The 17792-nt window shown below is 45.1% G+C and overlaps 1 protein-coding gene across 4 annotated transcripts in view; it reads right to left on the reverse strand.

Moving 5' to 3' along the window:
- Nucleotides 1-17792, reverse strand: part of LPP (LIM domain containing preferred translocation partner in lipoma) — a 208259-nt gene that overhangs the window by 166034 nt on the left and 24433 nt on the right. For 3 of the 4 annotated variants that reach the window (XM_086468075.1, XM_086468078.1, XM_086468076.1), the window contains exon 2: nucleotides 11087-11199. In XM_086468075.1, coding sequence (XP_086324201.1) covers nucleotides 11087-11199 — 113 coding nt within the window. Of the gene's footprint in view, nucleotides 1-9669; nucleotides 9673-11086; nucleotides 11200-17792 lie in introns of all 4 variants that reach the window. The other variant, XM_086468077.1, reaches the window with a different exon arrangement.

Below are 17792 nucleotides of genomic sequence, written 5' to 3' on the forward strand. Positions count from 1 at the left end.
TTATTAAAAATCTCATGGTGATGTCCAAGAGCAAAGACTCCCTTCATCTCCACATCCTGGCCAAGTCGTGATCTCTCTCTTTCCTTTTCTGGTGTAAGAGAAGAGGGAAGAGGAGGATGCCCCCAATGGCACAGGACATGTCTGACAAGCCATGAATTACACACGCCTACGCACAGGGTGAGCTGTCACAGCCAGCCCCCCCCAACTCTGGATTTATATTCCATAGGGGAAAACCACACCAAACACCAGCTCTCGCCCAGTGCCGTGCCATCCTGGAGCAAGGGAAGTGCAGAGCGGAAGGCGATTTTACTCTTTCTCAACACTTCTGGCGAGTGCTGAAATACCATGTCTAGTTTGGAAGGCAGCATTTTAAAAACTTGAGAGACACCCCAGAAAAGCAGAAACAGCTGACAACAAGACACGTAGAGAGCTTGTTTGGCTTCACTTACGAAGGAGATTGAGTAGCTCGATAACAATATCTAAACAGCTTCACAGAATGAAAATGCCAGATACTGCAAGACTGTCCAATCTAGCAAAATAGAAAAACATGCTGCAGCCATGAAGCCAAAGCCAGGGAAATTCTATTTAAAAATAACAGAGATATTCACTTATGCATAATACTGCAGATAAATAAACGTTAGAACAAACTTCCAAGATTTCTCAGTCTCTTGATGTCTGTGGATCAAGGCTGGATGCCTTTGGTCTCCCTGGGTGATCAGGCGAAGATTTATGATCTGCCATACGCAGGAGGGCACAGCTGACAATTTAACAGCTCTGCCTGGCCCCCACATCGAGAGAGGTAAGAAAGCAACAGCACTGCCACATTCATAAAGATCTATTGAAACCACTTTGTGTTTGTACCACTTTAACTGGAAATTAAATTTACATGAACAAACTCTATCCCACACAAGACTGTATATTGTGACAGTTAAATGAAGAGCTTTTAAAAAGGGACACGTCTCAGGCAATTTTAATCAAAAAAGATAGGTTTTGTTAAAGCTACCAATTTCAGAAAATTAAGGTTGACTAAAACTGTTTTTAAAAACTCCTTTTAGAATTTAATCACATGTTGGAAACCCATATGCAGCTGCTTGTGTCACCTGCAAAAAGGCTGTATAAAACATAAATATATGCTTAATTTTACACGTGTGCTTAAGTTCTATCAACTTTGATGAAGTTTAAGCACACAGTCAAGCTTCTCTGAATTTGAGAAAACACTCCTGAACATGGGCTGTGAAGCCATTAGGAAATCACCACCAAAAAAAAAAAAAAAAGTAAAATAAAAACTGGCCAGTCAATTTTCACAGCCTGAATAAGCTCCAAGTGTAGAAGTTAAACATATAACATACTTCAGAATTTGTTTGCTTGTTTTGCTGTAATAGGAAGGGGTGTGTGCCAAAACATTTGCAAGGATTCAAGAATCTCCCAGCAAGCCTGGCAAAATATCAGCAAAATGGATGTATAAAACTACACGAAAGTCAATAGCTTGGGTTTGGCTTCTGCAGAAATGAGTCACGTTAAAAATCTACTATATGTCTCTCAAAGTTGAGAGGAGGAAAATCTGGACTCTGACTCAGTCTGCACGTTTTGGGGCAGTTAATGGTTGCAGTCCATGGGGCGGGCAAGCCTCAGCTGGGTAGGCCCTGCAGTTCTGATTCACAGAGGAAGGTCTTTGCTTTCAAGAAGTTTGCAATCGCATTTTCCAAACCATTAGGCCCACTTTTACCTTCCCTTTAAGGCTGCCAGATGTATGTCTCGTATTCGATTTGGCTGGATGACCGTGGGCTTGCTTTCTTTTTTAACAAGCTCCTCGTTTGGACACCTTACCTTCTACACATTTCCTAAGTAAGAACTTCAGCTGAAGAAAAAGGACCAGAATTACACAGAAAGCTGAACAACAAATAGCTTGCGCTGCCCAGAGACTGCTGCAAAACCCTGCAGAGAGAATTTCCAGTGTGCAGATCCTCCTGGGCGAGCTCCGAGGTTTATTTTGGTACTGTCCATATGCAGACAAACAAATGTAAGTTGTTGTTTTTCACTAAAAATTCATGCCTTAGAAAACATGGTGTCCCCAATACATATTAGACCTCAGGAAAATATCTTTTAACTGTATTTCTGCTTGGGGCCAACACAGCCACAGAAGCCAATGGAATTTACTTCTGCGCATAAAGTATATTCCCTACCTAAATGTTTTAAGAGGTTCACCCTGACATTGGCATCGACCAAACGCCACTCCTGGAGGGCAGCCCTGCCACCACCCGCGGGAAGCGCTGACACCCAAATGTCTACACAGACCTCGGCAGGGGCACCTTTTGGGAACAAACAAAGGGGTATTGCAGGGCAGAGCCAGGGGAATTTGCAGAGCCAGAGACAGGTATCTATGTTTAACCTACACCCAGGGATAAACTTTAACAGTTGCTCTGTGACCTGACAACCCCTCACCAGCCAGGGAGGGGAACTGGGAAAAAGGAGAGCAGACCTGTGAATGGAAGTGAAACAGATTTAATGAAACAGCACCAATACCAACAGAGATACACAGAGTTATACTTTGCCAAATGAATATCCAGTCATCAAAATCAATCAGAGAGCAGTCTTTGGGAGAAATCAGAGGAGAAGCAGAAGGCACCCCAGCAAGAACCCCACAGGAACACCTTTTCCTCAGCAAACCTTCCCCCTTTACAATGACCATGACATTATGGGATGGGCTACACCCGTAGCTAACTCGGGTCAGCTGCCCTGGCTGACTTGAAACTGCTAATGGCCTGACAGTATGGCTGGGCTGTGATTCTGTCCCAGCCAAATCAGGACAACAGCGGGAAGGAGGAGAGCGCAACTCAGGAATGAGTGGAGTAACAGAGCTGAAGAGAAAGGCTAGACCTGGGATGTGACAAGACATGGGGCTGTTCCCATGGCAGAAGATAGACGTGTAAATGAGGAGATGGAGAGGGAAGGAGCTGTATGAGGGGAGTTTGTACAGCACCTCTGGCAGAGCTGTCACTTGCTGGCTTCAACAATACTTGGGAGTTGCTACAGCTTTCCCAAACATTTCTATTTTTCTTCTCACACCACTAAAAACAACACTAAAAATGTCACATGATGTTTTCCAGATGCTCTTCCTTACCTGTTCTTTGGGTGTTAAAGCTGAGCAATGTCCTGCATTTCCATCAGCAAATCAAAACTAAAAAAATACAAGTGTGGGGAATGGTCTGCAAAGACAGAGTTTAATGGCAGCAGACACTTAAAATCATGCCTGCCTTTCTGTCCTGGAACAAATTCCTCCAACTCTGGCTACAACAACATTTCTTATTGGTATTTCTACCACCTTTCAGCTTGCTTGATTATTGTGCCGCACACTCTTCACAGAGGCAACATTTTCTGACAACAAAACAACCCACCACGGCAGCTGAAGCTGTTTTTCACCAGTGATGGAAACTAAAAAAAAAACAACAAAACCCAGAGACAGGAAGCTGCATTTGAGCCACTTCCATTCTTGGAAATTAGATGCTCTCACAACTTCTCCACATCCAAATCCCATTACTGCCAGGCAAAATTTGCATCAAAACCAGAACGAAGTATGCCCCATCCTTTGAACTACTTCAGGGTTGTAAAACTGAATTTAGACAGACAACTGGATTCTCCAATCAGCTGTATTTCCTTTCATCTTGTTTGACCAAAGCTCATTTCTGTACCACACAGCATCACAGTACTTAAAGCACCAAAACCGAGGTGGGAATCTGACTCCATCTGCTCTGACATGTTCCAGCCTAGCACCATGCCCAAGCTGCATGGAAAGACTTAGACTTTCTAAACCACATCTTCCAATCCCACCCAGCTGCATAGAAAAGGCATAATAATTTGCTGCAATTTTTAGAATTCCTGCTTGCTACTGACAGTCTGTTTGTCTTAGTCTTGCCACTGCATTACAGTTCCCTAATGCAACACAGGCTACCCAGGATTTGACAGAGGAGCAACTGATCTTACAAGAGATCTTTCCTAGGACCTGCTAGTCCGACAGAAGATTTGAACAGCACTAAGAAATGAGAAGAACGGAAATTTCTTAAATTCTAATCATGTTATCCCACTCCCTTCCATCACTCATCTCATCTGCTTTAACGGGAGAATTCCCACATCTTCATTATCTTTTTATTTTCCCTCTGCTTAGATAATTCTACCTTGGATACAATTATGGTTTTGCCTCCTTTTTGTCTGTCACAGGCCAATGCTAGCTCTGACAGGATAAAATTGCCTGCTTTTTCTGCATGCTGTCCATGCCTCCCCTATTACTTTCCACATTCATGTCTCTATTATCCCCAGGAGGATAATCCAGGTTACAGATTAACCTCTCCACAGGTGCCAGCAGTGAAACCAACCCCAGTGCCCACAGCGGGACAACGTCCCACAAAGACGTACCCACATGAGCCAGGAGTGCCCACCAGGGCTTGTAACCTCGGACATAGCACCAGGGGACCACAGCCTGCAGTTTGGACCCAAGCTGGCATATGTGCCTAACACTGCCCTGTGTCTTAACCTGGGATGTTTTTAGCTTGATGATCTCTGAACATCACAATCAGCCACATCTCTGACCTTTCTGTTTCCTATCACAACTTTTTAGATGGTCCCATACCCTTATTTACATATGATCTGTATTAGGCTTTTGCTTTCTTCTGTTCCTCACTTCATCACCTGCTGTACAGTAGATTATCAAAAGCCGCTCTGTTCCACCTCCGAAAGCGTCTCCCAGCCTCAGCCACAATCCTCCTCCCAAAGAAGGCACGTGTGTGCACCAGTGCAGGTCCTGGCGCATCCTGCGTGCTGTGTTACTATATTAAACAATAACATAACAAATACATTAAGTAACACAGTAATAAGCATGATGAAAATAATGAGCACATTTAACTGTTTGGATCCTTGCTTCCTTTGTAGCCCTTGCCGAGAAGTTTAGCTATTAAAGGCTGTATTGCATTATAACATTGCCAAGATATTAATAGCTAGGCAGAAAGATGAATGGCAGGCTACACCGTACAATTAAAACTTTTCCAGTTTACCCTTTCAGTAAAATATGTGGTTTATAATAAGCATCTTTGTCTATTCTGAACAGAGTAAGGATTGGAAAGCTACATAGATGGGAAGAGAGGTTCATTAAAGATTTAAAATAGAATGTGGTTTGGCATTGTAAAACAAACATGTGTATAAGATGCGTTGTATCAAGAGCTGCCTGAAAGAAATGCTCAGTGTTCCTTTTCTCTTGTGATCCTGGACATACTGGTCACACTACCCACAGAAAGGGATAAAAAACCAGCAGTGATAAAATGTGCATGCTCATTCCCCAATAACGTGGAGGTCTGCTCTATATCCCCACTCATTATGCAATTCTCACACATATATATAGTGTGTATATATATGCATATGAGAAAAACATGCATTTTATCTGTCATGCATCTATTTATCAACATATACAAACTTTGTATTACTGATTTTTCTCACCTTAGTGCCTAGAAACCCCTATTATAGAGCAAACACGTCAACCTGCAGAGACCTAGTAAGCTTTCAAACATCAGAGTGCATGTATGTTATTTGTTCCAGTCTAATTCAGAGCACGGCACATTCCTGTTTCTCAAGCACACGAGGAAGGCAGAAGAAGGGAGACAGATCAAAAGCATTCCTGCAAAGCCAAGGTTTGAGTAAGAGGGTTAACATTACCAGGTAATTTATTTATACTGTTGGACACGGCTCCAATTTAGATAAAAAGCAGTTGCTTATCACATGGATTTTAATAAATCAGGTTAGGAGTCCAAGAAATCTGCAAAAGCTGGATCTTGAATGGCAAGCGATACACACAGACTATGGCTTTATTTACAGAGTCACTGGGAGCTACTGCTGCTTGCCTGGAGCCAGGCAGCCCTGACGGCAGCTAGAGCTGCGCTGCATTACCCACGTTCCTCGCCAGCGAGCACCTACACCCAGGCCAATAATCCTGATGATTAACAAAATCTAGCACTAGAGGGAGGCTGAACACATGTTCTGCTCTCTTTGGCCTTTTCGGCTTCTCCAAACATTAAAAGGCAGGCGATTTAAAGCAAGCCCAGCACACAGGCAGAGCCCAGCCGCCACGCTGCCGAGCAGGAGATGTACTATTTAAGGCAGCACCTCCTGTACACAAAAATCATGCTCTTCTCTCCCCAACTATTTGTCAATATGTGTGCACAAAATGTAAAAAAAAAAAAAAAAATTTCCTCCATTCCGGCTGTTTCCTTAGCCAGTGAGTCACAGCCCACAAAGAGGCACCACCGCCGCTGCTCGCTGGGAGTCAGACAGCAAAATGCCTGGCAACCTCCTCCGTAACAAGGATGAGGCTCTCGCTGCTCGCATCTATCAACATGTTCCCACCTTCTCCCAGGCATGAGCACTAAGTAGAAGCAAGCCAGGTCTCCTCTGAACAGCCTTGCAGAGGAGGGCACATACGTCTTCAGACTGTGTTTCGGCATTTCTCCTTCCAAAATTCCTTGGCAATAGGAATTTGAGCCCTTCGGCTGACTTTCTGTGTATCAAAACAGGATGATACAACCAGAGAGTCCAGTAGGTCTGAACATGGGAATAGTTCCCTGCCCACATAGCTGCAGCCTCTCCATGCATAGGTGGTTATAACAAGAACTGCTATATTAAACTATTTCATATTACACTTCATGCAACTGTTCAAAGTCTGAATTGTTTCTTCACTCTAACCCTCATCCTAAACCACTTCTGTGCATCCTCTTCAGTATATCCCAGATTCGTTCTGTTTTCCAACACTGATGGCGTTTACTCATTAATTCAGTTCTTAGAGTAATGAGGCAGTGTGATGTAGCAGACAGAACTGCTCTGGGACGCAGGAGATCTAGGTCCTATTTTTAGCCTGCTGCTGGTCAGCAGGGTGACCTAGGCAAAGCACTGTCCCTGTTTCAGCTTCCTTTTCAGGGAGAGACTGGTGATTCTGTTGTAAAGCGTTTTGTGACCTGTCCATAAAAACCAAACTGATAACAGCCAGGGGTTGTTGGGAAAGAGGTGATCTCCCAGCTGAAAACAATTCCTTCCTTTCTGTGCCGTGGTAGCTTCTAGGGTCCCAGATGAAAATCAAAGCCATATTGCAGATGCAGCACCTGCAGGTAATTAACAGCAATTCGTAAATTCACGTTTTTCCAAGGTGGCCCTTGGCAGGTCTGCAGCTGAGGGTCACATCTGCTCTGAGCCACCCAGGTCCTGCCCTGACACGAGACGCTGTGCTCTGAACCCCTCCTTTAAGGAGAACTGGTCGCTTCAAAACCAGTGGAGATCTGAAGCTCCCGCGATACAGCTTATCAAGATGCCCCCGTAGCACAGACAGCTCCAGAGGGAGCCTTCCCAGGGACAGGACACAGGGTAGGGACCAGCATTTCACACCGCTGAGCGCGCGGGCCTCATCCCGGAGCCACCCTGCGTGGCGAGGAAGAAATAAATTGCTGGCACCATGAGTGAGGGTCCCTCTCTGTGAGCAAACAGGGCACTTGAGAGGTTGCTCACAAGAGTTTTTCAGTTTTGCTTTCCCTGGCCTGGGCAGAATGTCTGTTTTGAAACTAGAAGGCAAAAAAAATAATAAAAATCTCCCTCCCTCCCTCCCAGATCTATCTGTTTCCCTTCAACAAACAGTGATTTCATTTTTCTTCCCGTCCAGGATTTTTTTTTTTTTCTCTTTTAAACTGAGCCCAAGCCAACGTGGCAAAAGGCTCTTTGCTCATGTCCTTATTTGTCAAACACACCATCGCCGCACCCTCACCACCATTCTGGGAACAAGCCCTTGCCTTCGCTGGCTGACTTCAGCCAAAGGGGAACTTCCCAACACAACTCTCCCCCAGCCTCAACGCACTCTTTTTTAAAATAAACATTTCCTTTTCTTTTTTTTTTTTTTTCTTATAAAAGCATTACAGTTAATAAGTAAAGAGTTTAAATTTCCTTCCCCTTTCCTCCCCAGCCCTGCTGTGAATCTGAATATGATGGATCTAGATGGGAAAACAGAAAACGCAATAGATCTGGCATTGTTTTGTAAAGGTATTTCACGACCCAGTCCTCCTCTGATTTCCATCAGAGGATAAGCACCTCAAGGGAAGTCAGATACTAAAGTACCTTTTTGGATCTGATCCTAAGTGGCCAGTTCCACTGTCCAAATAGACATCCAGAGATAAACAGGCCTATGAAAACTAGGCATTATTATTTTAACCGCCGCTCTTAAGCTACAACTTAAACCGTAATAATCTTTGCAGCTTTTAGCCGTCTGCTAACAGTAATGCACGAAATGATAATAAACTAAACACATATATTCTGCTGCCCTCATCAACTTAACAGCTAGTATAAAAGGCTTTACCTGGAGCCACAGCACGTATATTTCATAAACTGTCATCAGCACTCTGCCATCCAGAGAGAAATTTCTGTTGTAAGGTGGATGATTTTCTGGAGCAGATAAATTTCAAACTCTGCAGTGAATCTGAAGGGCTCACACATGGTTCACAGGGGCCAAACCACCCCAGGCAGCAGCCTCATATCTGGTCCATGCTCGGAGACAGGGTCATCTGCTCCAACACTTACATTTAGTAACGGGGAAACCAAGGCATGGAAATTAAGTGGCCTGGCATTATAGAGCAGAATCAAGCCTAGCTTTTGTTTGTCGGAGCCCAATCCAACACATGTTCATGAGATGCCTGCCTTCAGGCGACCACGTCCCGTGGGCTGAGAAGGGAGTCACAGCAGAAGGAACACAGCCACCGTTCATTCTGCTTCTTCAGCAAGGGAACCTCTGCCTGGAGACGGGAAAATTATTGTGTTCAATGCACAAAGGCATCGAGCAGCTTTCTCCATCACCACCTGCCCTTTTCCCTCATCTCTCAGGCCTTACATCTTGCTTCAGCAGAGCTTTTGCTGCTTGTGCAAGATAAGGCGCTGATCTTGCAACACGAGACCCCACCAGCTCCTGACTTAGCCCTGGCTTTTGTCTGCTCCCGATCTCCTTCAGAGGATGGAAGAGAAAAGAAAGGAGAAAAAGGTGACAAGAGAGCACAGCTTAACGGCAGGGACCCACGTTTGCTACGTAGAGTACATCCAGGGGTGGTGACAGGCAGGAGCGCTGGGGTATGATACGACTGGTAGGCTCGCCTTCCTCTGAACACGATGCCACGTGAAGGAATTTTGCTCTAACCAAGCTCCTGCCAAAACCCAATGCTGTGAACACGGCTCCAGCCCCAGCTTCCCAAAGCCAGAGGGAAAGGGTGTGACAAATAGCAATTCATGAGCTCAGTGGGGAAGAGCTGTCCCACTGGCTGGTTCTACCAAGGGGCCCATCCCAGTGACAGCCCCAAGCAGCTCAGGCACATCTTTGGACCCATCACAGGAGGGAGGCATGAGAAGCTGAAGACAAGCTCCTTCCAATAAACACAGTGAGGTCCCCTCCTTGGGCAATCCGGCAAGGGGGAAGCCTGACCCTGGAGAAGCACGTGAGGTGCCTTGACCCCTTCCTGCTGCCCAGGCTCCTGTGCAGGCAGCTGGGCAGGCAGCGTCCTGCCCTTGCCAGAAGCCTGCTGCTTCGCCGCTTCCCAGGGCAGTCTGGAAGCTCCCCTGCTCCCACAGGGTTCACTCTTCTCGGAGAGATAAGAGACAGAACAACACTTGCTGGAGAATTACTTCATTCCCTCAAGGCTGGGAAAAGCCATGCTCCACACTTGGCTAATGTCCCTGACGGCTGCAGCCTTTCCTGGCAAGGCAGAACAGAGTCCTCATTAACCCCTTCCCACTCAAAGGCTGCTTATAACACTGAACCCATTGCAGGAACACGCTGAGACTTTGTCATAGCATCCAAACATCTCACCACAGGCAAGAGATCACAGGAAGCCCACAAGGGAGGGAAATGTTTTCATTTTTCCAGAGGCACAAAGTGGATGAATTGACTCTAGAGTTTGTGGTGGAGTCAGGAACTAAGTCAGTCTTTTAAATTCTGTTTAATGTCTGCCCACTAGTGTATTCTCAGGTTCAGATCCACTGAGGGACACAGGACTACAACAACTTTCCAGGTTCATCAAGGGCAGCCCCATGGCTGTGGATATGCACTTACACAAGTCTCATCAGCCTCAAACCTAGATCACGCTTGCTTTGCTCTCACTACTTCTTCCAGACCTTTGTAGCCTCAGTGCTTGGAAACTTTCTGAGCACCAGCATGAAGGTACTTCTGGCAAGCTTAGCCTCTCCTGTTCCTGCACCAACACTCACCAAGAGATGAAACAGTTCTTCCCTGGTGTTTATTCCCCAAACGTATTTCAAATTTGCAACCATACCACTTCCTCAGCCTTCTTTTTGTTCAGCTAACAAGCCAAACTCTTCTGGTCTCAACTGGCAAGATCAGCTCCTCACTCCTTGATCACCTTGACAGCCTGTCCCTGCAGTCTGAATACATCTCTCCTGAATCTGCCTGAGCTAACACAACAGTACCCAGCACTCCAGGCAAGCTGGTGATGTCTGCACAAAGGTTTTCATACCTTTCAAAGGTGTTCAAGGAACATCCCTATTCACACAGGACATGCCAGCATCACCTGATGCATCTTAGAAGTTGCACTTTCATCCAGATGGTAAATCTAGCAAACCTAAGCCAGCAAAAAGGTGGTGACAAGGGTCTCAGTGACATCACTGGAGCCTGGGCCAGGGCTTATTTGCTTCACTTAATTTTAGGCATCTAAACAAAGCACTTAGGATCAGATTACTGCCCTAAAGTCTCTCCACAGTCCATGGAAGGAGATGGCTCTTCCAGAAAACAATTCATTCTGGGAAGGTTTCACTCCCATCTGCCATCACAAGGACATAAGGCAATTAGTCTTCTAATTCAAGCCGGATGGGAAAAATCCTTTAATAGCCCAGCAAGTTTTGAATGGAAATATTCCTTGTTTGGGGAACACAGCTTGCTAACGCTGACTTGGTTGTTCCTGACACATGATTTCTAACCACAGCACTTTGCCACCTTGTTTTATTATCATCCATCCATTTCCACAATTTTTGGATTGGTTCTGCAGAAACAATAAAATTCTTGTCTTCTTACCTGCACATTGAAAGTAACGTCATCCAGAGGGGGTGGGGGAGGAAAGGCACCTTGTGATGATGTGACGTTCCCAAGATCATCCACAGGAGGTGGGGGTGGAGGAAGGAAGTCTCCTAGGAGAGAGAATGGAAGAACTTAGACTCACCAGTATTTCCCCACATCACGACATGTATGATCAGGATGAACCCTGCAATACTCGCAGCTCTGCAATCGGTTTTGTGGGACAGGAAGTAACACATTGTTTAACCCTTAAATATTCAGCTGCACCCCTCACTGCTTCAGGAGATAGCTATGACAGCTCAGTAACATTGCCAGATTGCTTAGAGCTGCTCAGACCCCTCAGCAGAAGGTGACTTGCCACAAAGCCTGAAGGCACCAACAACCAGCTCCACAGATCGAAGCTTGCATCTCAAACCTGCTGCAGGCAATTACAAAACTTGCAATAACGAACGCCCCGCATCCAGCCTTGCAATGGATCCCATCCAATTCACCTCTCTCGCGTGCTAAATGATGCCAGCTCTTCTTGATTGCTATAAAGACAGCATCAGATGCTGTCTAAAAGCAGGGATTCCCTGCTGCAGAGGACACATGGAGGGGTGGAGCCCAAATCTAGATCAGCCCATCTCCTGCATCCCTGCTGCTATCAGGCAGCCAGGCTCTTTGCATCTCCCTCTTCCGACAGGAACCTTATAGCTTCATTTAAAGAACTGGTGGGAAGATCACAGGCTCCTGTCAGTGACAACACCCATGTGATGGGCCAGTTGCAAGCTGAGAAGCATCCACCTCTCAACTCTGAGGAGGCGTCTTACATGGGGCCAATGTACAAATATCTACACTTTAATTTGCTCATCTTAAACTGCCAAAAGTGCTGATGTGAGGACAAAGCAGCATACTGGCTGCAAAGCCATCCAGCTTAGCACAGAGATGGGAGACCTCTCCTTGAGAACTTCATGGGAGGTGGGAGCACAAAGGAGAAAATAAGGACAGAGCAGCATAGACAGTGGGCAGCAGGACACCAGGCTCTGAAAGCACCTCCTAAGGATAGAAAAAAAAGGCGTTTGCCATTAGCACTGGATTTGGCTTCTGGGGAGGCAGCTGCCTGTAATTTGGACCACTTTGGTATATTTTTATTTCTTCCCATAAAAGCTGGTGCTGCAAGTAGAGCTGTTTGCTGTTGGCTTTCCTATGGGCAGCATCTGGGATGGAAGTTCAAGATGAATAAAAGAGTGATATTTCACGTATATAGGAACTGTTGCTTTTGGAGGGTTTTAACCCTTTTGAAAGGAAACATGGGCTCTCTACTTGAACCTCCACATCCCCATGCAGTGCTACACTGCCTCCAGCTACAGACCCTCAGTGTCATCGCCAAATACCAAAGAGCAGGCTCCAAACTACTCAGAGGGGTGCTGAGCCAAACCACAGTGACCCAGAGTCTTCTGGAGCACCCATGCCCAGGGTCAAAGCCCCGGCTTCAGCCCGCGCCGGGCACAGGCAGCTGGGTAGCACTGCTGGCATCACACCTTCATGCTATTTGCCATGGGAAGCAGATGGGTCTGCAGCCCTGGAAAGCTTTTCTGTTTGATTTCAAATCACTCTCTGAAAGGCACAAACTCCCCCTACGACTTTTAGATATCTCATTTCCCAAGAAAGTACTTTCTTCCCATTTTCCCCAAAGTGAGCATGGGTAGGACTCAAAAAACCTCCCTCTGAATCCCTAAGAAAGTATCATCCGAAACACAGATGCACGAAGACAGTTCAAAAACAACACACTGAAAACTAATTTAAGACAACCATGTTGCTCCAATACATAAAATCCCATGAAACCTACTGGCTCATGGTATTATGGAGTTCAAGATTGATTTAAAAAAAAAAAAAAAGTCCAATAACATCTGCAGTATCCCCCTCTTTGCCCTATAATTAATCCAATCTTTTATTTCAAATCATATGAAATATAATAGTGAGTAAAAAGAAAAGAAAAACTATTTTGAAATTAGTATCACAGCGTTTAGTTCTAAAAAATGCTGGGATGTTTGACTGCTAAGTAAACTTTTCTCCTTTGCTCTGAAAATGACCCTCCAACCCACTAGTGTGATTCTGCAAACAAATTCAACTCCAGCGGACACATACTTCCCAAAGAATACACTTCAGATAATGTTTCTCCAGTTAGTCTCAGCTCCGATGCCAAAGACTCGTCTCCCTGCACAGCACATTACTCAGACACTCTTGCTTTATTACAACACCTAAGCAAAATCGAGGTAGAGAATGTGTTGAAGGGGATGAAACAGGGAGAGAGACAGGGTTTGTACATAAACAGAAGGGAAAAATAACAATTGCTGTAACAGAAGGGGAAAACAACGATTGCTAGAACAAACACAAAACAAATAACATTTTGCCCTTTTGGAAGATCCATTCCTCCCAAAAGAAAAAACATTGGCAAGGTTTTTCAGAAAAGGAGCAAAGGACAGGAACAGAGAAGAACCCTTTTCTAGAGTTTGGAAGAAAACAATTTTCTTTGCAGTAGGAGACAGCTGGCTTTACCGCATCCCAGCCCGGCTCTGCTGACTCTGTCCTCTGTCTCAGATAAGCTGCTGGCTCCACTTTCCCCACAAATGGGAAGGTTTTTAGACTAGGAAGCAGAGAGCAGATGCCTGATGAACTGGGAGGACCTTGCAGATGTTTGGCCTTTTCCTGGTCCTATGCGAACAGATGGACTTTTCTCCTTCACAGCTTTAGTTATTTATTCTGCCACTGCACTTTCCTCTTTCCCACACACGGCCATAGGACCTGATGCTGTTCCCACTGCACTCGCGGGAGAGTACTCCCTCAGACGCAGGAGGGAAAGTTGTTACTGTAGTATTATTGTTGGCACTGCTGCAAGTCTCCCTCCAGCAGAGAGGGAAGCATGCAAAGACTGTAAAAATCTGTGTCCTGAGCAGTGTACAGTTTTAGATGACATGTGGAAGAAACAGGTCTACTTTTGAGGCAGTAAAGGAGGAAAAAAAGCTGAAAGCAAGTTCACACTCCCTTTAAGCAGGATCTCCCTACAATGCACCTCAGGGACCTTCCTTCACCCCTGAAGCTTTGCAAGCCAGACAGATTTCATTTGCTCAGAGCCGGGCAAGCCATGGGAGGAGGCAGAAAAGTCCACGCAGGTGGAGCGTATCACTACCACCCACTGCTGACCATCGTCAGTGGGGAGCCATCTGGGGAAGGGACCGTCCCCTGGTCTGCACGGATGCACCAGCGGCTGTGGGGGGGAAATGGGGCTCTGGGGTTACAAGAGTTAACTGGACACATCCCACCCATCCTCAAGCCCTCCTGACTGATATAACCCTACTGGGATAAGATGGGCAAAGGGATAAGACGGGCAAAAGTCTTATTAGTATGGATTACTGCTCAGCACCAAGACTGGCATTTTGGTTGACTTTTACCTGCCATCAGCCTGAACTTAAGTAACAGAGCAACTACACCAAGCTCTGCCAATGGAGAGACACCAAGGCACCTCAAAAAGAAAATTTATACTTCAAGGGAGGTGAAATCACCTTCCGACAGCAAGTCCCCCCCATGAAGGCCGTCTAGGGCAGGCAGGGAGACGCATCCTGCCCCTTCTCGCCCCACAGCACAGCCTGCCTTCAGCTCTTGCAATGAGAAATCTCTGCCCATTACCATATGTTTAAAGGAGAAAATAAACAGTCCTTGTTGCGCCAGCTACTCGTTTCTCCTTCTTACAGCTGTGAAGACCATGAGTCAACCTATGAAGGGGCTGCGCAGTGACACATGCACCAGCTCAGTTATTTCAGAGACAACGGCGCAATGTGCCGTGAAACCGCAGCTCTGAGCTCTTCTCTCAGCCCTCGTGCCTGCTCCTGCGCCGGAGCATCACCCGGTGCAACCATGACAGATGATACTGTCAGCCCCAGTAATGCTCTCCCTCATATTTTACATACAAGTAATTAGACAGAAATTAAGTTAGTCTATCACGGTTATATTGGGAAACCATAGCAGAGCCATAAGCAGAAGTGGTGGCTCCCAAGCCCAACCTGGCTTCTGTCTCCGATCAAATCTGTGCCATGCAGATGCATTTGCAAGGTTTTACCCCCCCTCTTTCCCAAAATTTCCCCTCTTACACTTTTCCAAGGATATTTAGGCATTTCATTATTACACTTAACAGATATCTGCATCAGCATGAGCCTGTCAGGCTGAATGAAAACTCGTAAGATTATTGCCATTGGCTGTCTGATGCCTTCTGGATGCAAGTACAAGCTGAAAAAACCCACCCTTTCTCAGGCATCAAGCACCATTCTCACTTATAGTCTAACCTTTAAATTTTTAAGTGCCCTTAAGTTTTTCACAGGATCAGACTCACGTCTCAAGCCTTTGTTTTCAGGGAGATATATCTGCCAGTTGACAAACGAATTGCAGCACAGTAATTGCCTCCCCCCTTGACTGACACAGTTGTTTAGACATGAAGATTTGCAGCTTTGAAACTTCTAGACACAAAGAAGATCTCACATATTCAGTAAGAAGAGACTGCTTTGGGGAAAAACCCTCGGAAACACACAAAAAAAAGCAAAACACCGTATTTTCCCTGAAACAATAACTTAATGAATTCTATCAGCCAACAAAACAGGGTTCACACTGGTCTTCCCTGGCTCTGGCTGACATCTGAAGACTATATGCCCAGATGTTTTTCATTTTTCTCCTCCCAAACAAAAATAACCCTTTCTCATTGTCATCTTGATAATTTCTGACTCTGAGGCTGGTTCAGAATCAGTTTGAATCACCTGAAAAACACAGCGCTCTCCTGATTCAGAGACCAGACTAAGGACAGTGATGGAGCAGATGCCCACTGATCTGTTTCTGTTCCAATCCAAACAGACTCCACTGGGCAAAGCACTGAGCAGATACTTCCCATTGCCCAGTCAAGTGTTTACCTTCTACTGCAGAAAGCCAGAGTTTGCAATTTGAGAGTGATCTACATTGAAACAATTCAGATTTACACTTAAACCCTAATTTGTTTAGCACTGGGCTAAAATCCTTTTGATTGAGGCTACCACAAACTTGTATTCCACAGTAACCACTGCAAAAACCTGCAGAATATTTCGGTATTACTAAGTGGTCTGGGAAACTTCATACTGCAGAAGCAATGCCACGGGATTTTTACAGAAAACTTCAGCGAGATATGACCTCGTGACTCTTAGGTGTGAACATGCATCTTACTAAGTTTCCCAAAATGAACATTTTCCTGTAACATCTGCATTTAACACACATCACTGGACAAGGAAAGCACACAATTAAAATAATGTTTTGTGTTGGCGCATCCTTGGTCAAAACCATGTCGTGAGGGGTCACTGACACCACGTCAGTGCCGGGGAAAACATTGCATGATTACACACCAGCTCCACAATCTACCTAAAATAACACATTGGCCTGTGATTCCTAAAATAAAGCAGCTCCACCAACCCAAAGCACCATTTAAATAACCACTTTCTTACCAATCACTAATTCTACCATTTGAACTACTTTTGCAAATCAGCTACTGTATTAATAAGCAGAAGGGAGAGGAAAAAAACCCAAAAAACCCAACACACCACATTGGCTAATTTCATCCTCAGCATTTAAAAAAGGAATACTGAGTCTGTCAGGTAGTTGCACTGAAAATTTACTTCACCACCTGCTAGCTGAAATATTGCTTTTATGGATTTATATTGTATTAAAAGGTCACTGGCTGTTTAAGTCTTAAACAGTTTTAATCATTCTAAAAGTCTCTTAACAGTAAGAAAAGGAAGCTCAGAACAAACAGCAGCAGGGATTCTAATTAAAAGGGCCAATTCATCTAATTTTATTTGGGGTTAATTATTCAGGATTCACTCTCTGATGTGTAAGGAATAGCAATTAGTAATTTTAGTGATTTGAGGAACATTGGAGGTGTAATCAGTTAAAATGAGTGAGTGTTTACAACACAAGATGTTGAATTAGTTTCTCCCAGCTGGAGAACAGGAACATTAGTCCCCTACAGTTCAGGACTATGAATCGCAGTCCTGCTTAAAATATTCTCTTCAGCTAAAAAAATCCACACACGCCAACAATCATCTGGTAATTTTGTTTACTACATGGGAAGTTAATACACAAAGCGTACCATGGCAGCTTATGTATCTTTACCTCCCCCTTCATCCCTCCCATCCAGCTACCCAAACCCCTGGGATTCGTTGAAAACAATTCCCAGCATTTTTCCTATCTGTACAACTTCAGTCAGACTACCACCCTCCTGCCACACCACCTTTTACCACAGCTAGCTGAGATAATGAAAGAAGCAGCCTGTGAAACTTTCAATTGTCAATTAACTTCAGTGGTTAAACATACAGAGGAAAAATGACCGTGCGATTAACTTAAAACCTCTAGGTACAATTCCTCCTGCAAATGCAAATCCAAAACAGCTCTGCTGGAATCGCTCTGGATTTCTTCCAGCGTTACTAGAGCCAGAATAAGGTACTAAAGCTTTCAGGAGCAGCAGATGATACTCTGATGGGGACAGAGGAGCCGCGTGGGAGCGTGCCAATGTGGAGATCCAACACTGGCTGGTTTGACATTTGGGTCTGAGCTGAGGCAGCAGCTCAAAAGCCTTTTTTTTTTTTTTTCTGTCTCTCAAGAGATAACTGGGTTTTACCACCATTTAGAGATAGCCAGGTGCTTCAGAGGGACTGGA

This window comes from Leptosomus discolor, chromosome 7 (genome assembly GCF_034619465.1).
Source record: "Leptosomus discolor isolate bLepDis1 chromosome 7, bLepDis1.hap2, whole genome shotgun sequence".
NCBI classification, from domain to species: Eukaryota; Metazoa; Chordata; class Aves; order Leptosomiformes; family Leptosomidae; genus Leptosomus; species Leptosomus discolor.